The sequence below is a fragment of the Astatotilapia calliptera genome, chromosome 7 (assembly GCF_964374335.1).
Source record: "Astatotilapia calliptera chromosome 7, fAstCal68.1, whole genome shotgun sequence".
NCBI classification, from domain to species: Eukaryota; Metazoa; Chordata; class Actinopteri; order Cichliformes; family Cichlidae; genus Astatotilapia; species Astatotilapia calliptera.
In genome coordinates this window covers 6,912,441-6,940,141 of record NC_137428.1, presented here as the reverse complement: position 1 = coordinate 6,940,141, position 27,701 = coordinate 6,912,441, and the positions used below count along the sequence as shown (strand labels likewise).

The 27,701-nt window shown below is 38.8% G+C and overlaps 3 protein-coding genes across 3 annotated transcripts; 2 read left to right on the top strand and 1 right to left on the bottom strand.

Annotated features, from left to right (window-relative positions):
* The first annotated feature begins 1,137 nt into the window (after positions 1 to 1,137).
* Positions 1,138 to 12,432, top strand: gnsb (glucosamine (N-acetyl)-6-sulfatase (Sanfilippo disease IIID), b). The gene is made up of 13 exons (XM_026172813.2): positions 1,138 to 1,463; positions 2,813 to 2,872; positions 3,463 to 3,666; positions 4,046 to 4,111; positions 4,188 to 4,286; positions 6,610 to 6,777; positions 7,592 to 7,674; positions 8,854 to 8,972; positions 10,798 to 10,901; positions 11,024 to 11,125; positions 11,199 to 11,309; positions 11,894 to 12,004; positions 12,112 to 12,432. The coding sequence occupies exons 1-13, from the start codon at positions 1,272 to 1,274 to the stop codon at positions 12,265 to 12,267; spliced, it is 1,575 nt and encodes a 524-aa protein (XP_026028598.2). The 5' UTR covers positions 1,138 to 1,271; the 3' UTR covers positions 12,268 to 12,432.
* Positions 12,433 to 15,616: 3,184 nt separating this feature from the next.
* On the bottom strand, positions 15,617 to 19,660 carry mrps24 (mitochondrial ribosomal protein S24). The gene is made up of 4 exons (XM_026176863.2): positions 19,374 to 19,660; positions 17,940 to 18,017; positions 17,549 to 17,660; positions 15,617 to 16,146 (listed from the first exon to the last, which is right to left on the bottom strand). The coding sequence occupies exons 1-4, from the start codon at positions 19,413 to 19,415 to the stop codon at positions 15,863 to 15,865; spliced, it is 516 nt and encodes a 171-aa protein (XP_026032648.1). The 5' UTR covers positions 19,416 to 19,660; the 3' UTR covers positions 15,617 to 15,862.
* A 759-nt stretch (positions 19,661 to 20,419) lies between these two features.
* nudcd3 (NudC domain containing 3) lies at positions 20,420 to 27,072 on the top strand. Its single transcript, XM_026172812.2, has 6 exons — positions 20,420 to 20,792; positions 21,154 to 21,461; positions 24,862 to 24,994; positions 25,083 to 25,226; positions 26,070 to 26,258; positions 26,534 to 27,072. The coding sequence occupies exons 1-6, from the start codon at positions 20,595 to 20,597 to the stop codon at positions 26,642 to 26,644; spliced, it is 1,083 nt and encodes a 360-aa protein (XP_026028597.2). The 5' UTR covers positions 20,420 to 20,594; the 3' UTR covers positions 26,645 to 27,072.
* The last annotated feature ends 629 nt before the right edge of the window (positions 27,073 to 27,701 follow it).

The following is a 27,701-nucleotide window of genomic DNA, read 5'->3' as shown; positions in this document are numbered from 1 at the left end:
CTCTATTAAATGAATTTTCACAGTTCATTTAAATTTCACAATACTTCAAAATAACGTACATTTATATAGTTCGTATGAAATTAGAGAAGGTTTAACTGAAAATGCTCTAAAAGACTTATTTGATTATTTGAGATAGAGTGGCCTAAGTCTCGAAAATGAAAAATATGCATCAATTTATCAATATTATTTTCTCCCTTCCCTCTAGTACCTTCTACAAACTTCAGAATTGTGTTTTATTTGGATTAAACTATATCTACTGATATTTTTTTTATTATTTTGTGATACTATTGTTGTATTTGCTCAATCCAGTGTGAAAACAAAAAAGTAAAACCAACCAAAAGAAATAAAAACGACAATTAGCTGCTGAATCATTTCGTTTATCAGTTGTAGCTCAGGCTACAGCAAAAGGAAGCGCAAAGATTTGATTGATTAGATACATAGAGCAATCAGTAGAGAAATCTCTTTTCATAAGTAAAAAACAAAAAACAAAAACAGAGGAACGTAGATTGAGTTACTATATGAGTTTATTTGATCATGTCACCATTTTATGGGATTTTAATGTGACAGCGTGATTTTGCACATAGATACGAATACCAGTGTTTAGGTTTAGGTTAGTTGTTACAACTGTTAGCTGTTAGTTCTGAAAGCATAGCACTCATTTTATTCATATTTCTGGACTGTCTTTGTTGTATGTTTTAGTTTCATAATCCACCTAAAAAAGTTCAGGAGGGAGGCCAGTTGCACACCTGGATCCTCATCCTGTTGTTATGTCTGCTAAACATGGATCACTCTGCTGTTTTGTTTAAGGGAGATGGCGTCCCTGCCATGGCAAAGATAATAAAAATAATTTAGATTTTTGAATAGAAATCCTTAATACTTAAATAGCTTAACGGTGCAAACATGTTAGCATCAAAATATTTTCAAGATGCGGGATTAGTAAAGGATATTTTATCTCGTAATATTTCAGGATTGGTTTTGTTATGCTTGGTGACTTAATGTCACTATTAAACTTAAATAAATGCAAACTAAAGTAATAAACGCACTCTGAAGCCGTGCTGTACACGGTGTTCTCAGTCCTCTCTCCTCCCACTCAGTGTGATCATATGATCGCAGACTCTTAATCCACTTCCTCAAACTTTAAAACTACCAGTGTGTCCGGTCCAGCCGGATCACGCTCATTTTCCAGCAAGCCTCCCCTGTGCAGGAAAGCAAAGCTGCTGAACGGCAGCGGTGGCTTCGTGTAGCACCAGGCCCGGCGCTGTGGTGTCTCAATGGCAGACCTGAGGATCAGAGCTGGTGCGACCAGAAGCCCACAGAGAGGAGGCGGACACTCCGCTGCCTTGTCCCTGGTCACGCTGCTGTCTGCGCTGCTCACCTGCGGCGTCAGGTGTGCAGAAAGCGACAAACCGAGCAACATTATCCTCGTGCTTGTCGACGACCAGGATGTTCAGATAGGTGGGATGGTGAGTGAATTCACTCTAGAAATATACAGCCTGTCATTCGTGTCGGTTCCTCAGAGACTTGACAGTTTCTGTAGTGAGGTCATGCAGTGCTCATACTGTTTGAAACGTCCTGTTTATGGTCACCTGATACTGAGTTTAGACAAACACACGCTCTATTTTCTTTCTGTTTTGCGGGCTAGCTCTCAGATTTAACCTCCTCGGTGCTTTGAACCTGTTAATCAGTTAGTTGAATAGCTGAACTGTCAGATGATGAAAGAATTACAAGAATTGTGGGAAGTTTATGACTTTTGAGAAAGACAGGCTGGATATATAAAAAATAATAAAATTGAGCAAATAAAACTAACAATTAAAAATGCAATATATGCGAATTTATTAAAGATACAAATGTGCGGTCACAGTATTGATCTGAGACTGAACTTAAAGGTCATTTTTGTGATTAGTTTGTACATATGTGTTAACTAAAAGTTTCATCAAAGGTGCTTGCTGGGCTGGTGTGAGGCGACAGTGCACGAGTGTGCCACCCACGCTCTTCATACTTTTTTTTTTTTTTTTTCATTTGTCAGGCGTCATTGGAAAAAAACAACGTGTTTTTATGAGTTGCAGCGTTAAATTATGGCTACAGTATCTTGTGGTACAAGTTTGTATTACACGAAACTACAGCCAGGCCCGAGGGCCTAGGACCTTCAGTTGATATCTATTCTACACAACATGCGGATGTTTTCTACATGAAATAATAGCATTTTTTTTATGAAATTTTGTTAGGACCTACTTGGTTTTGGAATTAATCTATTTGAAACTCTGGAAGTTACGACAAGTGTTTTTAACCTAAATGTTAAGTTCAGCTTCTAACATGCTTGGAAAGCAGATGGGTTCTGAAACAATTGCTCAGTTAACTCTATTCCTGTTTCAAGTCCTACATCTGTTCCTGTGTGTATTTTTGCTTATAAGTGACGTGCAACCTTAAAGGGCTCTCCAGTATAAGCACATTTATGTTTGCAATATTTTGCTCAGAATTGAAAGCATTTTTTTTTTTTAAAAAAAAGGAGAAATCTGGAATGCACTTAATGTATTTTCAAAAGCTGGTACCTGTTCTTATTAGGTCCTGTGAAATTCTTTACCAGATGTTTGGAACCACCAGATATTTGAATAATCCACAAAGATCCATTCACAGAAAAATGGTCAGCTGATCAAGTGTTTAGCTAAAAGAGATTACTTTATGTGCCTTTCTAGTAGATGTTTCGACAATAGCTAATACTGTCATAATGTTTTGAGTTTGTGCTTGTAGCATCTATTACTTCTCCAGTACTGTCATTATGGTGTGAGTCACTTTGTCTGTTTCTATTGCACAGACACCAATGAAGAAGGCAAAAGCCTATATAGGAGACGAAGGAGCAACATTTGTGAATTCTGTGAGTATCTTATGCAGTACATATGCTTTTACTAGACTACATTTCACAGGGAGACATTTATTTTATTACGTTATATTTTCCGACAGTTGTAATTACTTGTAGATTGAAGTGTCACACAATAAATCACATTACAAGTTTATGAAACAATATATGTTGGTGAAAATTAAACCACTGGTTCCAAAACGTACTTATTATGACTTCCTTTTACAAGTGTCTACTTGGGGAATCCTGTCATTTTTCAGATGTGAGCAGTTTGACTAAGAAAGAAAAATTCTTTTCTTGAAGTGTCAGAGCAATTGGTGGGAATCACAGACAAATACAATATATAATATTCTGATATGTTGCCCATGGTAACGAAGATATTATGATAATAATGAATCAGATACATCAAATCTGCAAAACCACATACATTGCAAGACAATAATCAAAGATATGGCACAAGATGTGTGTATGAAAGCAAAACTCAAATGTTCTTGAAGCACTGTTTGCACCAGTGATTACACAATAAATGAGTCTCATATCCTCCTTTCTGCTGTCACGCTTCTCTCCCTCCCCCTTTCTCCCTGTTCTCACTTCTTCCTCCTGCGAAGTTCACAGTCACGCCACTGTGCTGCCCCAGCAGGAGCAGTATTTTGACAGGTCGATACCCTCACAATCACGAGGTGAGAAACAACTCCCTCAACGGGAACTGCTCCAGCCTTCAGTGGCAGAAAGGCCCCGAGGCAGAGGCCTTCCCCACCTACCTCAACAAACTGAAATACCAGACATTCTTTTCTGGGAAATATCTTAACCAGGTTTGTACATGTATATACTTTTATAAGCATTATACACGTCCAAATGCTTCCAAACTTCAAAACACACAGGCAGTACAATGAATACACCGTGCTTATGACTGATTTTTTCTGTTCTAAATGTTGAAATATTGTTGGGAGCCCAACAGTGTTTGTGTTGTGTTTTCATTTTATTCACTCACGTATTTGGCAGAGACTGTGACATATCACAGTCAGCAGATACAGCTAATGGAGATACACACATCCCACAAGGTGACTCAGCAGTGATCGCTGACTCATTACAAAACAGTATTCTGCAGGACTGTCAGTATGAAGCCCTGAAGATGCTTGTTACATCATTTCTCTTGAAGCCGACTGAGCTAACTGTACCTTCTACTTTCAGTATGGTAGCAAAGCAGCAGGAAGTGTTGGCCATATTCCACCTGGCTGGGACCAGTGGCATGCACTGGTGAGTCACAAGTAACATGTACATGCACAATTTCTCCTAAGTACTTCTGTCATGACACCTTTTGCTGCACTTACAGGTGGGAAACTCTCAGTACTACAACTACACTCTGTCAGTCAATGGGAAAGAAGAAAAGCACGGTGACAGTTATGAGGACGACTACCTCACAGACCTCATAGTGAGTAGTAATCAGACCCTCAGATTTGAAGTGGAGGGAGTTCATTACGTGGTTTATGTGGTTCATTTATCTTTGGTGGTTGATTTACCTGACTCTTATTTTGAGCATTCAATGCTTTCCAGCTAGGTGCTGTCCTTGACATCATGTGTGATATTACTTGATATCATTCAGCCGTCTTGAGTCTCTTGTCATTGGAGACCTTGTTTTGTCCAGAGATTATCTTTGAGCTGGAGGACATGGAGCAGACTGAGATCTGCCTTGATCTCGCCTTGAGGCGACTTTTGTTGTGATTTGGCGCTATATAAATAAAATTGAATTGAATTGAATCTGTTGCCTCATACTTCAGCTGGCTTTGCTGTGCTGAACATGAAGCTGATTGCATTTTAATTAGTGTCATAATGTACTTATGGAATAGTTTAAGGAAGTGTGGATAGCTCCCTACTTTACAACAATTATATGGTGGTGAATTTTGGTGGAACTTCTAAGTATTGGCAGTAGGGTCATGGTTGCTTTAACAACTTGTTGGCTATAGCTGCCAGCCATCAGCTCAGCTTCACATATACTGATTCATGTCACTAAACTGGACCTCATTTTTAATTAAATTATCTGAAAATAATATGAACTGCTGTCTGGTAAAGACTATCCAAGACGTTTTGGTGGCTGAAATTCTAATATTTTATTACTGATACTTTGCAAAAATGAGCAGGTATGCCTCTGTGCGGTTTGTTGAAGTCATTGGTGGCTGGTGCCTGTGTGGGTTTTTATTTTATTTTATTTTATTTATTATATGGTGAACACACATGCTTGTGCATGCACATGGATATGCTTTCTATTTATTACTGCCACACTGTGGAAATGTGGCAGTAACAGTATGTGGGAAATATTGTGTGTTTTGGGACATTTGAGGGTGAATTTACAAAAGAGGGTATGGTTGTTCACCTCTGCAGTCAGTCAGCTGCTGGCATAGAAACATAAAATGTGGTGTTTTTCTGCCAGTCAGCATTGTGACAGGTTAATCATCAGCTAATGCAGTAGCTGGCGATAAAAGGGTTGCAAGAAAGAAGCTAATATTAGAAAGGGCTATTTAGTTTCTGTGGGACGCATTACATTACATTCAAGTTTTGGTGAAAATGTTTGGTTTCTTTGTGTTTATATTTAAGGTTTAAATTTCACGCACTTGCTGCTTATCAGGTGACTCAAAGAATTTGTTTATCTTACTCTAAATTTAGTTTATGAGAGCTGAATGATCTTTGTCACATGTGCTGTTGTCATGATTGCTTGCAACAAAGAATAACGGTGGAGAGAAAGAATTGGTCCAAGGTGTGGCTTCATTTCATGAAGAAAGATGATAGTAGTCCTAGTTTTAATGTCTGTAAGCCATCAAGGCAGGTTCAAAATGTCAGTGATTTGCTGACACATTCATCCACACAACAGGGAAAAGCTGAGATTCAGCATGAGAACTTCTGTTTTCCAATCAAGTTTCATGTCTGTGACCGAACATAAATAGCTCTTATTATAAAAATACTCCCACATAGATAGGCTTGGTGTCTTTTTTTTCTTTATAAAATTCTATTCTGTAAAACAGGGAGGGAGCATTTTTTTAGCCTTGCTAACCACCGCTGCCCCACTGGCTAGTAAGCTGACATGTGAGTGATATTTGACATTCAGCTTTTGTTGATGTGTTACATCAGTTTTGTGCTTCTGTTTAAAGATGATGAGATGGAAGTCTTGAAAACAGTTTTCTTTTATGACACAAAAGGGAAAACGTAAATGAAACTTAATTAACAGGAAAAGATGTCATTGAAATTGACTGTTATCCTTGAATTTTACACTTTGTCCATATTTTATATGGTTAACAAAATAAGTAATTTGCACCCTTAGAGTCATTTGAATTTTTGCAAACCCTTGCTGGTTAATATTTCACTTTCATTTTGACTCGAAGTTGGTTCTGTTGTGCAGCTGCTGTCCCACTGGCCAAAGAAAGCAGTAGTTTATGTGTATATATGGGCTCTCATACTAACTGATCTATAAATCTTAAACTTAGATGGCAAAAACCAAAAACTAAAATCAAAATTACATTTCAAATTGGGGAAAAAGAGAGTAACAGCCTAGAACGGTCCACTGTGGCTTTTGACCAACTGTATTTTTACATCCCTGGGTGATAATGACTTTCAGATGGCACTTTTGTAGCTTACATCATACATTTATACAGTTGGTGTTCATTTCTTTACAAGTCTGCTTGTTTTTGCCTAAGCTAAGCTTTTAAAGAAATGTAAGTTTTGCAGCAGTCATGTAATAAGTCTGTGCCTGTTTGTCAATCCAGCTGAACCGGTCTCTTCACTTCCTGGATGACAGGAGCCCTCAACATCCGTTCTTCCTGATGCTGTCCCCTCCAGCTTGTCACTCCCCCTGGACTGCAGCGCCTCAGTACCAGAAAGAGTTCAAGGATGTCCAGGCCCCTCGAGATGGCAGCTTTAACAAGCCAGGGAAGGTATGCCTTTTCAAGAATGTTATGCTATGTGTCTGGTGAAGTCCAGTTTTAATCATTTAAGGCGACTGGCAAGAGTAAAATCTTTTCTTTCGAGGCAGCACCTTGAAACAGTGATCCATGCTTTTATTTCTTCCCGCCTGGACTACTGTAACTCACTTTATGTGGGGGTCAGTCAGTCATTGCTCTCACGTCTGCAGCTGGTTCAAAATGCGGCTGCACGACTCCTAACAGGAACTCGAAAAAGAGAGCATATAACCCCCGTGCTGGCCTCTCTGCACTGGCTGCCTGTGTCTTTTAGAGTTAATTTTAAAATTCTTATGTTTGTTTTTAAATGCTTTCACAGTCTTGCCCCGCCTTACCTCTCTGAGCTTCTTCATCCCCACATACCCTGTCGGTCTCTCAGGTCAGCTGACCAGCTGCTCCTGGAGGTACCGAGATCCAGGAGGAAGCTCAGAGGGGACGGGGCCTTCTCTATTGTGGCTCCAAAATTATGGAATAATTTGCCCATGCATGTTAGAGAGGCCCCTTCACTGTCCACTTTTAAATCACGTCTTAAAACCCACTTTTATTCCTTGGCTTTTAAACTCAGTGAGACTTAGTTTCTCTTTTAATTGAAGTAGTTATTTAATTAATGATTTCACTCTTCTTTTATTTGTGTTTTATTTATATCTCATGTAATTTTATTTTACAGTTCCAATGTACAGCACTTTGTGTCAGCTGTGGTTGTTTTAAAGTGCTTTATAAATAAAGTTGATGATGATGGTGGTTTTTAATTTTGTTTCTAATGAATCTTTTATTTTTGTGAATGCTTTAGGATAAACACTGGCTGCTGCGCCAACCTCCTAATCCGATGCCAAACAGCTCAATCACTTTCCTGGATAATGCATACAGGAAAAGGTACAATTGTTAAGCGTACGTCTCTTTTTGCATGAAAGCGCATAGTTCGTAGAAGACAAAGTCAGAATAGTGTCACCACTGTCAAACAAGAAAATGTAAAAAAAAAAAAAATGGTAAAACTAGTTTTGTTTTTGTTTATTTTCTTCTGTCTTCCTCCTCCCCTCACCGCAGCCTTGTTCTGCCAGAGGTTTCTTCCTGTTAAAAGGGAGTTTTTCCTTTCCACTGTTGCCAAAGTGCTTGTTCATAGAGGATCATCTGATTGTTAGGGTTTTCTCTCTGTTTCCTTTGCATTATTGTAGAGTCTGTACCTTACAATATAAAGCACCTTGAGGCAAGCGTTGTTGTAATTTGACACAGAATTGAATCGAATTGTAGTTTTAACCTCATGAGCCAGCAGGGATAAAGCATTAATATATTTTAGCTGTTAGAATTCTGGAAATCACTCTTTGCTGCATCCTCTGATTTACAAAGTTTTTTTTTTTTGTTTTTTTTAATCAATTATTTATTCAACTACCTCAGAGTTTTCTGCATGATGCTTTTGAATTTTATGGTATTGTATTTTTAAAAATATGGAAAGGATCCTGTGATCATCCTCCCTATTTGTCTTCATTGGGGTTGTTGAGGTCAACACCAGAGCTTTTTTTTTTTTTTTTTTTTTTTTTTTTTTCCCCCATAGATAAGAAATATTAGAAATTGACTTAGGAAGGACAAAGCCTTTCTTGAAACTGAAGTAAAATAGAAGAAATTAGAATGGGTACTCATTGTTTGGTCCTTTTTGGTCTGAAATTACATAACAAATAAACAATTAATTTTAATTGCTTGAAAAAAAATTGCAAATGACTAAAAGTTATGAATAAAATTTGTTCCAATGGGTTCAGGAAAGCAAAATTCCACACTTGCAAACAACTGGAGATATTAAACCAGTCTAAACAATTTAGAAAACAAAATCCCTGAATCATAGGAGTAATTGCAGTTATCTGCAGTTCCTCAGTGGTAAAATCAGTATTTGTGTTCAGTCTGACATATTAAAGCCTATGTCTGCACTTTAACTGCATCTTTATTGATTTCTTTAAAATCCATTTTGTTTGTGTATAGATCCAAAATTATGAAAATCATATCAACATCCAAATATTTCTCCACCTAGCATGTACATCCAAAAACTTCTGATGTCTCTGGCAGGTGGCAGACCCTGTTATCTGTGGATGACATGGTGGAGAAGCTAGTGAAGAAACTTGACAGTATAAAGGAGCTAAACAACACCTACATCTTCTACACTTCAGATAACGGCTACCACACAGGTCTGTTTTTGATAAACTCCTCCATTTAATCTTCGATTAGTTCATGCTCTGTACCTTCTGTCTGTGTCATCTTGAGCTGGATTTATACTGCTGGGTTACAGAAGACAGTTTAATTTTTAATTTTTAGCCCCCTGGCTGCATTGCATAAATGCAAGTCACCAAAACATTTTAAGTTACTTTTAGGTCCTTTTTTATGGTTTGTTTTCTTCAAGAAATACCATGGGTAATAGAAAATAATTCAATTTAATTCAATTCAGTCTATCGATATAGCCCCAAATTACAACAGCAGTCACTTCAAAGTGATTGCTGGGTGAAGGTCCTACAATAATACAGAGAAAACCAGAACAAAAGAACAACACCCTGTTGGCAATGTTGGCAAAGGAAGAACTCAGGAAAAAACTTCAGGCAGAACCAGGCTTAGGGAGGGGCATCCATCTACCACAACCAGTTGGGGGTAAGGGGAGTGAGACAGGGATAAAAGACACACTGTGGAAGTAAACCAGAGATTAATAGTAATTGATGACTAAGTGCAGAGTGATGTATTAAAATATAGTGAGTTAAGAAGAAATGAGGGAAAATTCAGGTCAACTGATCCATCCCTAACTAAATGCTTTATCAAAAGTCCCTCTCCCTCTTAAAGAGGGTGTGTGTTTCCTAAATCCAAGGTGGGAGCTGATTCCACTGGAGAGAGGCACGAAAACTGAGGCTCTGTCTCCGTTCTACTTTAAAAAAAAAAATGATAGGAACCACGAAAACCAGCAGTCTGAGAGTGAAGTGCTCTATTGAGGTGATATGGTACTATGAGGTCTTTAAGATGGGCCCTGATTATTCAACATCTTGTATGTGAGGAGAAGGATTTTAAAATTGAGTCTGGATATAACGGGGAGTCAATAAAGAGAAGCCAGTACAGGAAAAATAAATCTCTTACTGTAAAGACACCATCCGACTCCAGATCATTGTCATGTACATGCGCTTCTAATAATGCTGAGAGATTTGTGTTAAAAAAAAACAAAAAAACCAGAATCTGAGGCACTCTGCTGAACATATGTAATTGCAACATTTCTGTATCTTTTATGTTTAAAAAAGAAAAAATCTTCAGATTGGTTTGTCTTATATGAATGATAAATATAATAAACCCATATTGACCAATGACTGACCTGTCTGTATGGGATTAGTTCAGTAATAAAAATGTGCAAAAACTACAAAAACCTGTAAATAAACAGTAATGACAGCAACAAATAATCACCCAACTGAATGAAATAATTATTTTAAACCATCTGATGTTGTTTTAAAAGCAATAGCGGGTAAATTGTTTGTTACAGGTTACATTTGTGTTCCCCAGTCTGACCTGAGAGCTTATAGGTATTTGCACAGTCACCTGCCAGTTTACTGTGTACACCTTTCTTTGCATTGAAACCCCTTTTAACTGCAGTACTGCCCTAATTAGTTATGGCCTAGATTCAACGAGATGCTGGAAACATTTCTCACAGTTTGCTCCATACTGACACGATTGTATCATACAATTGCTGCAGATTTTCATTCACAATGCAAATCCTCTATTCCACCACATCCCAAAGGCACTCAATTATGTGGCGAATGGAGGGCATCTGAATACACTGAACCCATTGTCTGTAAACCAGTTTGAGATGATTGAGCTTCGTGTAGATCAGCAGTATCTCAAATACTCAGACCAGTCCATCTGTCACCAACAACCATGCCACGTTCAAAGTCACAGAAATCACCTTTCATCCTCATTCTGATGCCTTGAGTTGCTGCCTAGTGATTGATTAGATCTAGGTGTAATCAGCTGTACTTGCTGTTCCAGGTCAGTTCTCGCTGCCCATTGATAAGAGGCAGCTCTATGAATTTGACATCAGGATTCCGCTAATGGTCCGCGGTCCTGGCATAAAAGCCAAGCAGGTGCTGCAGGTCAGAACAATACTCCACTAAAACACACACTCCAGCTGCTTAAAAGCATATTAATGTCTCTGGAACTGTTTTTTGTTTTTTATCTTTTTTTTTTTTCCCCCTCATGTCTTTTTTTCTTCCAGGCTCCAGTACTGAATATAGACCTGGCTCCCACCATACTGGACATAGCTGGAGTCAATCTGTCGTCTGTGAATGTGGACGGGCAGTCTTTCCTCGCTCAGATGGTCAGCTGCTTCTTTACATTGACTCTCACTTATTTTTCCCTCATGCTAAATCTTAACCCAAATTTTATCTTAGGCTCCTTCATTGCGTAATGGCACTGCACGACCATACTTCCTTGTTGAGTACACTGGAGAAGGACAGCCAACGTCAGACCCTACTTGCCCTAAATTAGGTCCAGGAGTATCTGTGAGTACCTACAAAAGCAGGCTTCCTATTCTGGTCACCACTGAATGTAACATGCTTCCAATTTCCAGTAATATTATAATCTCTGATTGAAAAAGGGGGAAAAAAAGTTATTTAAAATAATTCCTTTTTTCTCTTCAGTGTCAAAGTATTATGATACCAAAAAAGGGAGCTGAATACAGTAGAAGTATTTTCTCAGCCTTTCCACTGTTTTCCTCTTTGCTTTTTTGATAATGCACTGAGGGAAGACTGGATGCTACTCACTACTTGACTTATAATAGAAACTAAACTATAGCCTGGCTCTATTGAGCTTCATGATGTCAGTACACAGTAACTGAAGTCAGTTAATTGTTCAGATTCTATTAATGGCTTGAGTTAATGGTGCAAATTTGTAAGGAAATTTCCAATAAGTGCCTTTTAATAGCAAATTCAGAATAGATGGCAATTTTCCTAATTGGAAACAACTGTGGACTAAAGCCTAAAAATAGGGTTCATGTTGCCACAAAACATATTGCTCCTGCCGATTCTGAAAGTTTGTTGCTCTGTTCCCAAGAAACCTTCACTGTAACATTTTTCACTGTCTTTAGCAATGTTTCCCAGACTGTGTTTGTGAAGACGCCTACAACAACACGTACGCCTGTGTCAGAACTCTGGACAGCAAAATGAACATGCAGTACTGTGAATTTGCAGACAGTGAGGTACTCCCGGGACTTTTTTGTGTGGGGGTTTTGTTTTTTGGACACATTTTAGTGAAAGTAGATGTGAAGCTTCTCAGTGTTTTGTTTTGTTTTTTTTACCCCCCAAGTCGTATGTAGAAGTCTATAACCTGACGTCGGACCCGCATCAGCTGGAGAACATCGTGAAGAAGGTGGATCCCTCCATCCTGCAGATCATGAACCAGCGGCTCATAAAGCTCCAGTCCTGCGTGAGTGACAGCTGCCGGGATTACAAGCAAAAATAAGACCGCCAAAGAAGCTGCCAAACGATGACCACACCAAAGTCTGAAAGGAGGGTGGGATCAGTCTGTCCAAATTTTTACATATATGAGATGAGATTCTGACAGGAAAAAAAAAAACATGGTTGACAAATAAAGTGACTGGTGGCTGTATTCCACTTAACTGTGTCAGTTTCAGGGGCCCAGAGTCATTACTTTCTTTGGAAATTTGCTCTTTTGATGACAGGGACACAAATTATGCAACTTGTTTATATATACAGATATATATGAAGCCACCACTAGAAGTTTGGTTAGCTTAGCCTGTATTTGGGGGAAGACAGCTTGCCTGCGTGCAATGATAACGCAATCAACATTTCGTACTATCTACCAGTAAATAGAGATGGATTGACATATCTGGTAAACACTGATATCAGCCAGTATCGACCTTGTTGATTGTTATCAGCGTGTGCACGCATTTGCACTAAATGTTCAAACATTTAAAAATCTAAAAGACTTGTCAATTTTTTTTATATGATGTCGATAAAAGCAAGAAAAAAGACAACAAAGTAAACCTTACCCAATCGTTATCAGATATCGGTCAAAATGTTGGATTAAACATCAGTACTGGAAAAGGGTTCACAGTTGGTGTATTATCAGTGTACTTTTCCTTTTACGAGTCAAAATTTCTGCCGTCTTTCTGAGCCACACTCGTCTAGCTTCTCTTGTAAGTTTACTTTTGTTTTTCAAAGGTGCTACATGTAAGCTCAGTGTTATGGCATTCCTCTACCTCTCCATCAAGTCTCTGCAGTGAAATGGTAGACCTTATTCTGCACTCTTGGTGATCTGTTGGAAGTTGGAGGAACATCCTTACCAAAATTGGCAGCTGGTGGAGAACTGGCTCATCTACTGCTATGCCAGGCTCACCAAGACTGCAGAGTGCAAGGACTAAGTCCAGGTTTTGGAGGGACTCAGTGGCCAGTCTTCAATTTGAAAAACGTTAGATGGGAAAGAGTTAGCTGCTTAGCAGTGTCTGAAATTCCCATATAAAATACTTGCGTAAAGCACCTCTAAGATAACCTGCTTTCCCCATGCTGTCATGTGTTTGTGTATAAACTGCAATTTTCAGGCATAGTCAGTGTCTTCTGAACATTTCACCATTCTCGGAAACACAAAATGTTTGATTCTTCTTCTTACTTTGATTGTGAGCAGTTAAGAGAAAGGTTTACTGCTACACTGAAACTGTGACTCATCATCATCGTCTTTGAAGAGTTGGTTTAACATTCTAGGGTTTCATTTAAATGCTTTCCATGAGTTGGATGAAGGGATTAATATGACTTAACTTTTTTTTTTTCATTCAGTATAAACATACCACCAATTATTAGTTAGCCAGCACAGAAAATTTAAGCAACTGCATGTAAGTAGGTTTACACATGGTTATGCTAATCTGACCAAACCAAAAGCTGCTTCTAACTGTATAATGTGGAGATGTATTGTGTCAATATTCTTTTTTGTTTTTGTTCATTTTGCTTTTTTTTTTTTTTTTTTTTTTTTTTTTGTGGCAAAAGCTTAGTTTCCATAAAAGATCTTTGTACTCTCATAACTATCTCTGCAACCCTTTCAATGAAAGACAACAAAGTCTGAAATGTTCACCATGTCCTGTATCCAGTATAACAGTTTATTTTCAGTATTGTGCCTCAGATTTGAAGAAGGAACTCGGCTTTTAAAAAACTGAACTCTTTATTACTAAGAGCCTTTTTTTAATTGGTAGCAGGAACACATGCTGATATTTTTCATATGTTTTCTTATTGCAAGGAATATATTAAGGGAACTTTTGCACAGTGATGTTTAAGATGAACACTTTAATCCTGTCAGCCATATGTTTGCACTGATGAGGTGCATGTGCCTTTAAAATGTGAACAAATCTGCACTGTGATGAAACTGATTAAATTAAATGAAACATTTAAATGCACTTTTTTGTAGGTTTCCTTCTTAATGTGACGTTGTAGTGGGTTCAAGTCAATTTCCTTGGGGGGGGGGAAGTGTACATTTTATAGTTGGCCTAGGTGGCCAGCTTTAATTCCCCTCCAAGATTATCAGGTAATTCCTAAAACCTGACAAAGTGTTTTGATCAGCTCGTCAAAGGTGTGTCAGGTAGAGTTACCTGTGCTTACACCAAGATTGACATTTGGCATAACTGAGCTCTGATTCTTTTCTTAGCCTGGCTACAGAGCTGAAAAGAAACCTGGGGCTATTCTCCCTTTACTTATGTTAGTTTCCTTTATCACTGATGAATAGTAAGATGTCTTAGTTTTGCAGAGGACTTTTTAAAAAGACTTTAACATTACACCTTAAATGCACATTTGAGTTATACAACTCAGTCAAGCATCTCTGATGCGTTGCCTTCTTTTGCACAGTGAAGATGGAACACCATTAGCAAGATAATCAACCTTTGAGATTTAAGTTCAGGTAGTGTTGTGTTAGCATGTGGCTTTGGAGATCATAATAGAAGAGGAATCAATTAAAGACTCTGGATTGAAAACTAATGAGACATGTTTCTAAAGACTGTAGTCTAAAACAAGACAACCACTAGAACCCTGCAGAGGACTGGACTATGAAGCTGCAGACCAAGAAAAACTTCACCACAGAGGAGACATCGTGAAGCCAGATGGAAGTATGCCAAATACAAACTGAGAAATATTATACATACTGGAAGCACATCCTTTGGTCAGATGAGAAAAAACTAGAGCTCTGACCTATTTTTTTGTTTTTTGTGAAATAATTTTGTTTCTGTATGCAAAGTAAAATAATTTAATCATCTGAAGAAAAAAAAAAAAAAGGTCAGATCGTCTGCCAACATCACATTCCACAGAGGCTCCTGCCTGACCTCATCTGTCAACCTGTCATTCAGCATTGCAAACATGAAGGGACTCAGAGCCATCCCTGATATCTCTGTCATCTCACCCTGACTATGAACCCCTCTGTCACTCCTACTCCACACCTCATCTAACGAGCTTGAAAAGAAAGCAAAAAATGCAACATCATTCTTTAAAAAGATATGGATGGATGGGGGCTTTTCCATTGCTGAAAAAAACCCACTCAGGGTAGAAATGTTTCTTCATAGGATAAAGGTGATCAGATCCACACTCTCCTTTAAAAGGAGAGGTGAATCCAAATCACGACAACAAAATTGCCACACAGCATCCAGGAGCTCTGGATCTTCTTCCGGGAGGGGTTAGAGGTTCAAGTATTTCTTTTGTCACCTGTCTGTAAATCTGCTGATGACACAGTGTTTGATGTATTTTCACATTTTAAATACTCATATGTGCAGTTATGTCAATTTCCTTTGCAAACCAGCACTATAAAGTATCTCTTAGAATTCAAGGTTTTGATCATTTATTTAACTTCAGGAACAAAAGTTGATGAGCATTTTGTAGAAAATGCAACAGGTTTCACCAGCTAATTTTATAACAACAGTGATCTCCTCTCTCCTAACTTAAAATCCTTTTGAGGACATAAATAAAACAAATATTTGAAATCTGCTCATTCATTTTTCAAAAATCAAAAAGGTAGAAACTGGTAGCACATCTACTATCTACAGAGAAAATGGTAACGGACAGTTTAATCAGAGGTACTTGTACACAATCTTATCCTGCAGGGTCTGAATCTCTAACTTGACAGGGCATTTGTAAAAGTGTGACAGCAGTGACTCTGTATAGCCAATCAGGAAGTAAAACTTCTGTGGTGGTAACTTCTGTAGCATCACTGCGCACACATTCAGCAAATTGCCACGCCTTTTGATGACAATCTCATTGGCCAGGCACCCGTGGAACGTCCCAAACATGAACCTCCGAATGAAGACATCTTCTACAGTGCGTTCAGCTGCCCCATCCTCTCCTTTGAGGTTACCTATCAGCAAGAGAGAAAAAAAACTGGAGCTGTCGTGAAAGATTAAGAGGAATTTGGACTGAATTACACATTAGCTGCGGCTGATGGACAAAGATGTGCAAACGAAAAGATCACTGCCTCTTCAGCAAAATATTTATTAATAAGGCTCACAGTCACATTAGACAACATAAATCTTATTTTAAGTTTCTTTACCATGTTTAATATTATGTTTAGAGATATAGTTGAAAAGTTTAATATTTATCTTTAGGTCTTAATTTTGCTTAAATTATGCATTTTCTGTAATAAACTGCAAACACTATATGGAGACACTGAAAAGTATCAAAAGACAGAGCAGCGTTTGATGAAGTCTAAAAAGATTATAAAATGAAACCACTAGTTGCTGCTGTCTGGCTGTGGAGAGCACAATCATCATGACTCTATAAATTGTTCCCGACAGAAACAAGTGCACTGACGTGCAGCAGATAAAAGCTGTGTGCTCGGCCTCACTTCAATAATCTGAGACACTGAACTGGACCTGTCCTGTTCGTGCTGCAGTTTTGATGAGTGAAATTCTATTCTTTTATTGCTCTGTTGTTTAGCATGTGTATGGTAATTAACAGACTAATACAATAAATTCTGGTTCCAAAAAGCCAACTGGGCTGCAAGCAAAATACTAACAGGGAGGCTTCAAAATGCACAGTGTAGAACCAACAGGTGATGTCACAGCGGCTACATCCATTGGTTTGCTTTATAGACCATCAAGTCAAAAAGAGTTTTGATAAGTCAAAAATCAGCTGTCTCTCCAGCAAGTCTCTCATCTCATGGTCAGACAGACCCAAACCTCATAGTTTGAGAACAGTTAGAGATGGTGGTTCTCGTTCTTCTACGCAGCCTAATCAGTTCTCCACTTGCTGCAAATTCTAGTTCAAGCTTCCAGCAAATCTCCACAGAAGAACAAGGACTGCTGATCTCCCCATTGTATCCAACTGCAGGATGAGAGACTAACTGGAGAGCCTCAGCAGTGGGTGAAGCACTGGGTCTTGCCAGCTTTTCTCTTTGAAGGTGCTTGATTGCTGTGGTTCTCTTGAACAGATAAAAATATTTAATCAAATGCTAAAATGAGTTTCGACTTGGAAAATGTGTTGGACACACTTTGAAAACATGGAAATGTTTCCCAGTATCAGTGTGTGGATGGCCTGTGCACAACACTTTAAGTCTGTGGCACAGGAGCATTCAAGCTAAAGTGCATAGTTTGGTTGGACTCAGTGATGATTGGTATGTTGTCTGAGAGCTATCCGCACCAATGACTGCTTCCATAAAAATCACTGAGTTAACTAATTCATGACCAAACATGTGAGAGGACAGTGTGCATAAAATCAAATGTGCCTAGCGAGAGCATATTCTCAATCTCAGTCATGCTTACTGGTGTGCTGTGACAGCCATCCTTTGCGGTGGCCAATGTGGTGAGGATGATGCGCTTGCTCATAGGTCACAGGTTTGTCTCCTTTCCCTACTCGGATACGAGCGGCTCGATTCTGTAAAAGAGAAAGACAAAAGAGCACATCTTGGGTATATTTGGATAAAACACTATCAGACCCATTGAAAGTTAATCATCTATAACAACCTAACAGCCTTTGTAAAAGCAACAAAAAACCTCAAATTACTTTTTTTTTTTAAATGGTTGTGACCTCTGAACCACTCTGACTGTGGCTCCGGTAAAGTATCAGAATACTGTGAAAGTTAAAAAGATAAACACTATGTTAAACAGTTAGTGTTGCTGATACAACAGCCCTGAGAGGGTCAAGGCCGCTTACCTTGCAGCACGACACAGTAACATGGAGGCCCCTGCTTCCAGAGAAGCTGCACAATGAGCTGGACCAAGCTAAGGCGCTCTGCAAAACAGGTAATGTGGTGAGAGTGAAAACCAGTGAGTAAATATTGAATTGATGGTCAGAAATCATTTCAAAAGCAAAACGGTACATCTGGCTTCTCCCTTATTTCCCAATGGGGATGTCAAAGCATGTGGCTCAGCATGTTTGACTTAGCAAAGATAAGCTGGAAGTCCTTGCTGATGCAACACTCCTACTTAGCAGGAAGAGGTGTTGGGCAAGACAAGGCTTTGTAAAACACTGAAATGTCTGAAGCAATTGTGCTTGAATTGTAATACCTACTGACCACTCTGGCAGTCATTACATCTGCTAATGCTAGTCTGTGAAACAATCATGCATGCTAGCATTGGACAAACAAGAATACTTATTAAAACTAATAACTTATTACTACAAATAATTTTAATCAAGACATCTTTTGGAGTATTATCCGTACAAACATTAATATTTGGATCATGACAGCAAGCTGTGACTGTAGTGAACAGTGGGTTTCAGCGAATTTTATTTTCTTCCTGTGTTAACATGCAGAGGCTGTTTCAGTTGCTTAATAATGTAGCGCAAAATATTTCAAACCAAGTTAAGAAAGGAAAATACAAGGAATGGAGATTTTCACTCAGGCCCTCAGGTCTAACATCAGTGTCTGATCTCATTAATGCTCTTCTTGATAAATGGACAATTATTTCCACAGACAGCCTCCTAAGTCTTGTAGGAAGCTGATTTTGCTGCAGAGGTGGAGCAACTCCCCACTAATGCTTATGGATTTAGCGTGGGATATCATGGAAGCTCCTGTGGGTGTAATGTGCAGGTGGCAAAACACTTTTGTCCATATAATGCATCTCTGCAACACAGTGCACAGATGTCTTGGACATAGTGTCAGAGATGTTGTATCGTTAAATCACAGCTAGTCTAAACTGTCTTGTGAATCATTCCTATTGCAAATTGTTTTAAAGTTGTGTAGTAACGAGTTGTTAAAAGGTATTTGTCGACATCTTAGTTGCCGTTCTTAGTATTCATAATACAGTTTCAGATATTTTGATAAGGCAAAAGGCTGTTATAGATGTTTCCATGTTTGATAATTCAGGTTCGTAGTGCCACAAACAAACACGTTTGGTTTCTGTGGTCATACAACGCAGTAGTAACAAAGTGACACAAACGTTTGTTACATGTCTGAAATTTTTGCTATTTATCATAGAAACCTAGGCAGCCAAGAGCAAGTTAGCTAACCCCTAGCTTAAAATTGTTTATATATATAAAGCCTTACCAAACGTAGCGCTAAATTAATGGGTGCACGCCGATAGCTACACGGTCAACAAGACTTCATGGAAATTAAGTAAATGTTACGGTTTAAAATGACTTTCTTACCAGCACCCTCACGTTTCCTATGCTGCTCAAGGACGCCGCCATGTTTTATTCAAATAATTAACTCGTGGTACTAAACTACAACACAGCAGTCACTCTGTTTATTACTGTATAAATAGCCGAAGGTTTACGAAAGCTCGGTAATAATTATAACACGTAAAAATAACAAAATTAACGTTTCTATACTGGACTTGAGCTGTATACTGGAACTGTTTTTTCCACAGGCAGTTTCCACAAGTTTCCACCGGACAACTATTAACCTGAACCAACCGGAAAGAGGGAAAATAAAAGTTTTAAGTTAAAGATGAGTGATATTTTAGAATCAGAATCAGAATCTTTATTGACATTGAACGAAAATTGTATGCAAACACACAGTTTAATTTACAGTTTAATTGCAAAGTTTTTCCTCACAACATGTTCTCGTACGAATTGTTTTTAAAGCAAGTTAAAATTCCTATTTTTAACAGATGCATTTTAAAATATAAATTTTGTTACCTAATACGTACTCTTTAGTTTTTTTTAATTTAACCATAGTCGTTATTTTAATTATTAATGATTAATTTGCTTTAAACATTAATATTATTATTGTGTATAATATGCATTAGTACAAAAACTTTTCTTGCATACTTGAGTAATTTTATAGTTATTATTATGTTTCTGTTATGTATTAACTGTGCTTTATTTAAAAAGAGATTCTTTGAAACCATATACCCTATTTGAAAACATATGTCACTTTTCTTGCGATTATTTGTGTTCGTTTATACTTTTACTTTATTTGTAGTGGGTCCACACTGCAGTGGTTCGCCTAACAAGTGAAGGTAAGTCTAAAGTTGCTTAGCCTATCTGTGCTATTAAAGAATAAATACATAAATATAAGTCAAGAACTGAAAAGGGGGGGGGGGTCCTAAATGCGTGATTGTTTCAATTTATATGTATTAAAAAAATAAATAAATACACAAAAACACTACAAATAGCCATAGCTTGTGGTTTTGTTTTGTTTGTTTTGATACCCGGTATCCGATATTTGTCAAAGACTGCACACTTATTTTGAAAACGTTGCACCGGAAGTATTTGTATTGTTCTGGAAAGAGGAAAGTAGTTGCTGAGTAGCGTTATCCTACTCGTCCCACTTGTTTCTTGGCAAACTGTCATTATTTTGGTGGGATAAGTATTGGCTGGAATCATTTGAAGACTTGTTGAGAGGAATAAAGATTGAAAGCTGCGATGGCGTCGCCGCTGGAGATGACAGAGATGTACGATAATGCTCTTCTGGGGATCCTGCAGCATGTTGGGAACATTCAGGACTTTCTGCAGGTCTATTTTGGGTTCTTGTACCGCAAGACGGACTTTTATCGCCTGCTGTCGAGTCCCAATGATAAGATGGGTTTCCCTCCAGGTGTGGCAGAGAAGATGGTGCTTAAGGTGAAATTTCTCAACATTTTAACCTGCTAAATGTAAATACCTTGGCAACACACATGACTAAGTGTACAGTTTATGCACATGCATATTATTTACAATCACAGGTTAAAAATGAAGCTGTTATAATGTTACGTACACTTTTGTGGTCCTCGAGTTTTTTACACTGCAGTGATTCGTCGATGAATTAACACCTACATAATACAAAATAACTCCTGTGCTTGGCGATAGCCTTGCTGTCTATATGAGCCACAGACCTATAGCAATACATTTGTTATTGTCCTAAGACTGGTGAAGGTTATATCCTAATCTAGAGTTGTCTGCCTCTCAAATGATGATAAGCGATAACCTTTAAATCTTTCCTCAGACATATAAGTCATTCGAGAAGCTGGCGGAGCACGACAGAGAGAGAGCAGTGAGCAATCTGAAGAAGAGAGAGGAGACTAGGTATGTTCCTCCTGCAGTTCAGGAGCTGGAGGTTGCCTCTGAGCCTTGTGATGAAACCAAGCAGCAGAGTACAGAGGCGGTGCAGATGGAGAACTCCCCCTCACGTTCTGGGGATGTTTCAGCTCCAGCAGCCTCAGGCACATCCGTCTGCTCTCAGCAGGATAGCAGCAGCAGTCCAGCAATTTGTGGAGATCAGGCAGCTGCAGCCAACTCGAAATCCAAAGCAGGGTGAGTAGCTACTAGCGTTTTTTAACCTTTGAAGCATCTGTTGTTTTAAATATGGTCCAACATAAACATTACTCTGCACATTACAGTGTTTCAGTAAATGCACTTGTCAAGGTCAATTTTAGGCCTTAAAATGACTTTGTGACAGGATGCAGACTTTGGTGAAGGTTAGTTGCAGCGCTAACGCAGAGAGACAGACAACCACTGCACTAACATTCACACCTAAAGGCAATTTAGAATCACTAGTTAACCTAACCCTGCCCCTGTCTCTGGGCTGTGGGAGGAAGCCAGAGTACCTGGAGAGAACCCAGGCAGAAACAAGGAGAACATGGAAAATATTTATATTTATAAACTAAGACAGAAAATGTTCACTGCTAACCAACTTAGTTCTGCTGTACTTTGCTGTACTATATTGCCAGAAGTATTCACTCACCCATCTAAATAATTGAATTCAGGTACTCCAATCGCTTCCATGGCGACCAGTGTATAAAGTTAAGCACCTATGCATGCAGACTGCTTCTACAAACATTTAGGAGCTCAGTGAATTCCAGCATGGTTCCATGATAGGATGTCTCCTCTTCAACAAGTCCAGTTGTGAATTTTCATCCCTACTAAATATTCCACTGTCAACTGTTAGTGATATTATAACAAAGTGGAAGCAATTGGAAATGACAGTAACTCAGCCACAAAGTGGTAGGCCATGTAAAATCACAGGAACAGGGATCAGCAGATGCTGAGGTGCATAGTGTGCTGAGGTGGAGTCAATCGCTGCAGAACTCGAAACTTTACGTGACCTTCAGTTTAGCTCAAGAACAGTGCATAAACACACTCCTAAATCTTGTGTTATAGCTGCAAAGGATGGACCAATATCATACTCATACATATGAAGGGTGACAAGTGAATATTTCTGGAAATATAATGTATAACCACTCTGCACTGTGTGCGAGCAATGCTATGTGCAGACTAAAGTGCCTCAAATGTCAGCAATTTTGAAAAAGACAGAGGAGAAGGAATACGTGCCTCGATATTGGATGAAGTGATGTGTATAGGATATGGAATGGACAACTGTGTGATGTACTATACAGTGGAGCAAAAAAGTATTTAGTCAGCCACCGATTGTGCAAGTTCCCCCACTTAAAATGATGACAGAGGTCAGTAATTTGCACCAGAGGTACACTTCAACTGTGAGAGACAGAATGTGAAAAAAAAATCCATGAATTCACATGGTAGGATTTGTAAAGAATTTATCTGTAAATCAGGGTGGAAAATAAGTATTTGGTCACCTCAAACAAGGAAAATCTCTGGCTCTCACAGACCTGTAACGTCTTCTGTAAGAAGCGTTTCTGTCCCCCACTCGTTACCTGTATGAATGGCACCTGTTTGAACTCATCATCTGTATAAAAGACACCTGTCCACAGCCTCAAACAGTCAGACTCCAAACTCCGCCATGGCCAAGACCAAAGAGCTTTCGAAGGACACCAGGAAAAGTATTGTAGACCTGCACCAGACTGGGAAGAGTGAATCTACAATAGGCAAGCAGCTTGGTGTGAAAAAATCAACTGTGGGAGCAATCATCAGAAAATGGAAGACATACAAGACCACTGATAATCTCCCTCGATCTGGGGCTCCACGCAAGATCTCATCCCGTGGGGTCGAAATGATCATGAGAACGGTGAGCAAAGATCCCAGAACCACACGGGGGGACCTGGTGAATGACCTGCAGAGAGCTGGGACCAAAGTAACAAAGGTCACCATCAGTAACACACTAAAAAGGCAGGGAATCAAATCCCGCAGTGCCAGACGTGTTCCGCTGCTGAAGCCAGTGCATGTCCAGGCCCGTCTGAAGTTTGCCAGAGAGCACATGGATGATACAGCAGAGGATTGGGAGAATGTCATGTGGTCAGATGAAACCAAAGTAGAACTTTTTGGTATAAACTCAACTCGTCGTGTTTGGAGGAAGAAGAATACTGAGTTGCATCCCAAGAACACCATACCTACTGTGAAGCATGGGGGTGGAAACATCATGCTATGGGGCTGTTTTTCTGCCAAGGGGACAGGACGACTGATCCGTGTTAAGGACAGAATGAATGGGGCCATGTATCGTGAGATTTTGAGCCAAAACCTCCTTCCATCAGTGAGAACTTTGAAGATGAAACGAGGCTGGGTCTTCCAACATAACAATGATCCAAAATACACCGCCCGGGCAACAAAGGAGTGGCTCCGTAAGAAGCATTTGAAAGTCCTGGAGTGGCCTAGCCAGTCTCCAGACCTCAACCCCATAGAAAATCTGTGGCGGGAGTTGAAAGTCCGTGTTGCTCGGCGACAGCCCCAAAACATCACTGCTCTCGAGAAGATCTGCATGGAGGAATGGGCCAAAATACCAGCTACTGTGTGTGCAAACCTGGTAAAGACCTATAGTAAACGTTTGACCTCTGTTATTGCCAACAAAGGTTATGTTACAAAGTATTGAGTTGTATTTTTGTTATTGACCAAATACTTATTTTCCACCCTGATTTACGAATAAATTCTTTACAAATCCTACCATGTGGATTCATGGATTTTTTTTCACATTCTGTCTCTCACAGTTGAAGTGTACCTCTGGTGCAAATTACTGACCTCTGTCATCATTTTAAGTGGGGGAACTTGCACAATCGGTGGCTGACTAAATACTTTTTTGCCCCACTGTATGAAAACAGTGAGATGGGAAAACAGAAAAAACATGTGTGTATTTGGAAAGTTTAGTGACTACATGTACTAGACTTGAGGCCTAGCAGAAAGCCATTAGCCGCAGCTTCCTGTGTAGCCACAAGACTCCAAAATATTTTAACTCCTCCATTTGTGGCAGCAACTTGTACACAACCTGTAGGGGCTACTCTACCCTTTTCTAGTCAAGGGCTGTGGCCTTGGACTTCAAGTTGCTAAATTTCATCCCATCCACTTCATACTTGGACTGGAAGCTGGTTCATTGCGACCTTAAGGTCATCTTGATGAAATCAACAGAAAGACAGCTTTCAAAAGAAGTAGAAGTAGTGACAACAAGTGACACTGGATCTCAGCCTCTGCTTCACTCTTAGGTGGAATCTTCCTGTGAAATTATAGTTTGAAGGTGTTTATTTTTTGTTTGTTTTGTTTTCGGGGAGACAACAAAACTAAAATTGCTATTTTGGATTTGTTAGACTTGTATTAAATTTATTAAATTAAATTTTGTATGGGTGTGCAGGGTTTCCACCAGCTTAACAGTGGTTCTTACTTAACTTTGGTAGCTTCAAAACATTTTAAATAATGAGGCTTTGCACTAACGAATGATTTCTAATTTGATTCTGAAATGGCTCATGCATTTCAAAATGTAGTGTCAGTATTTAAGACGTTTATATAAAAATTGTGTTTGAATTTTGTGTTTTAGACGTCAAGAAAACTTCCAGTCCAATCCCGACAGTTACAATGGGGCAGTGAGGGAAAATTACAGCTGGTCTCAGGATTACATGGATGTGGAGGTCCGCGTGTTTGTGCCCAAGACGGTTGTTAAAGGCAGACAGGTGAATGCAGGTCTATTTAACTATGTGAGACACCAGTAATACTTTTTTATAACACTTTACTTATTGTAACTGTGTTCACGGCCCACAGGTCAGTGTTAGTCTGCAGACCAGTGGCGTGAGAGTATGTGTGAGGGATGGAGCCGAAGACAAGACACTGATGGAGGGTGAATTCACTTACAAGATCAACACTGAAAACTCTCTGTGGAGTCTGGAACCTGGACACTGTGTGGTTGTGAGTACACATAAGCATTATCTAATTTTTGTAATAACAACAAGAACACTCCTGAAGAAAATGTGGCAATGAGTGCACCTTCTGCTATTTGAGTTATCAGAATATGAACTAACAAGAGGGATTAACACCTATCAGGAGCTAACATCTGGTTTTATGGTAGTAAAAAGAAGAAAGAAGGTCACTGGCACTGGCTTGACTGGCCTGACTACTGGCTCATAAGAGGCTGTCATAGCTGTTCCAGAACCAGAACTTGCTTCAAAGCTGATCAGCGAAATCTTAAAATCAATTGTAAAACACGAAGCCAAGCCAGGAGAGAGGAGGCGAGAGTGGCGAAGAAGGAATTGCACTAATGTAGTATGGAGAAATTAAAGATTGACTTTTCCATTTCAGAGTTTGAAAGCTCCGATTTAATTTGGAAAATTCAATTCTCTATGAATAAAAAGTAAAACAGGAGCTACAGTCCAACCTTTCTGTACACCGAAGGTGACAAGGGCTGTAGATGATGAATAATGTGGTGATCGAAGACAAAAATCAAATTTTGTTCATGTTAATGACTATTAAATTGCTTATCTTTGTGTAAGATATTGTTCTTTCCCTGTGGGGATATTAAGTTAATGTCATGTACAGGAACACTAGACTCTACAGAGACTCTGCATTGCATAATGAGATGTTTTCATTTAATGTTTAGTTTAGAAAGAGTTAATGCTCTCTAGTGCTTGGAATAACAGGATAAGTGTAAAAATGAGTTCTGCTCTCAAAAAAGTAATTTTATCAAAAGCCAGTGTTGGCTTTTCAAAGATTGTCTAACATATTTGAATTGAACATCCTGTCTCTGAATTACAGTTGTCACTGAACAAGACATCAGAGGTTTGGTGGAATGCGGTGCTCAAAGGCGAAAAGGAGATTGATATAAACCAAATTAACCGTGAGCGTTCCATGGCAACAGTGGATGAGGAGGAGCATGCTGTTCTGGACAGGCTCACATTTGACTACCACCAGAAGCTGCAGGGAAAGCCACAAAGTCACGAATTGGTAAGGAGCAAATTAAAAAATAACACAAACTATTCATTACACACACACACAGGCTATATCTATATTATCTATATTATTTCTGTAAAATAAAAACGTTTATCTTATAATTCGGCTTAAATGATATTCAGTTATTGAGTCAAGTCCTTAAAACCTATTCTGACAAATATAGTTGGAAGTCACTGCTGTAGTGCACCTAGATTGTGTGTGAATTGTGAGGATGTTTGTTAGCATGAAAGATACATACATAACATATCTGTGTCCATGTTTCTTTGCAGAAAGTGCATGAGATGCTGAAGAAGGGATGGGATGCTGAAGGATCACCTTTCAAAGGGCAGGACTTTGACCCATCTATGTTTGACATCCCACCGAGTGCCGTGCAGTTCTGACATGCCACAAAACCTCAGCCAAACATGAACTGAAGCATCTCCATTTAAAGAGCTCATGGCAGCAGAGGCAACACTTATTAACACCTTTGAAATGCTGGAATGATGGAAGTTTGTCCCTAATAAAAGAAGCTGCAAATTTTGCAAATTTGTTGAGATTGGTGGGAAGGGAATATTTCCGTATTCTGACAGGGATGAGTCATTAAATTGAAGCTGATATGTACTATTGTACACTGTTTGACTCTTGATTCAACTCTGCAGTCCCTATGTGTTATCTGCCCTACTGATTCTGTTTTTATTTCAAACTGTGATGATTACCTGCTGGTTCGGCTTCCTTGCTCTGCTGTTAATGACTACACAAAACAAAAAAAAACAAGAATAAAAAAAACATCTAACAATTTACAAATAAATATGAAAAAGGGTTTTCTGAACTCCTCGAGTCCACGCCAATCTTTGGATAAGATTATTTTATATATATATATATATATATATATATATATATATATATATATATACAGTACACATCAAAATCATACAGTGTTGTTAAAATACATCATACGTTTTAGTTTTATTACATTTAACTTACATATGTGAAAGCATAATCATAACTATTATAATCTTTAAAATAAATGTCAAATAAAATCAGACAGCTTCATTTAAACTTAACTTATTTAAATGATTTAACTACTACTTCAGTAGGTAGGACTGCCTTGGATTTTAAACCCTGATGGTGGTGATGAAGATGAGCAACGTGGGAGATGTTGAGAAGGTGGATTGTGCGCAGGAGTCTGAAGGGGACAGTGAGCAGTGAGAGTTAAAATAAGTGGCATGGAGGCTGATTGGTTTAAAGATGGCGGCAGAAAGACGATTGGACTAGATTCTAGTCCAATCGTCTTTCTGACTAGTTCTAGTCACTAGAACAATGGTAAATGGCCTGTATTTATACAGTGTGTGAATGTGTGTGTGAATGGGTGGATGACTGGATATGTAAAGCGCTTTGGGGTTCTTAGGGACTAGTAAAGCGCTGTATAAATACAGGCCATTTAGAACAATGACATCA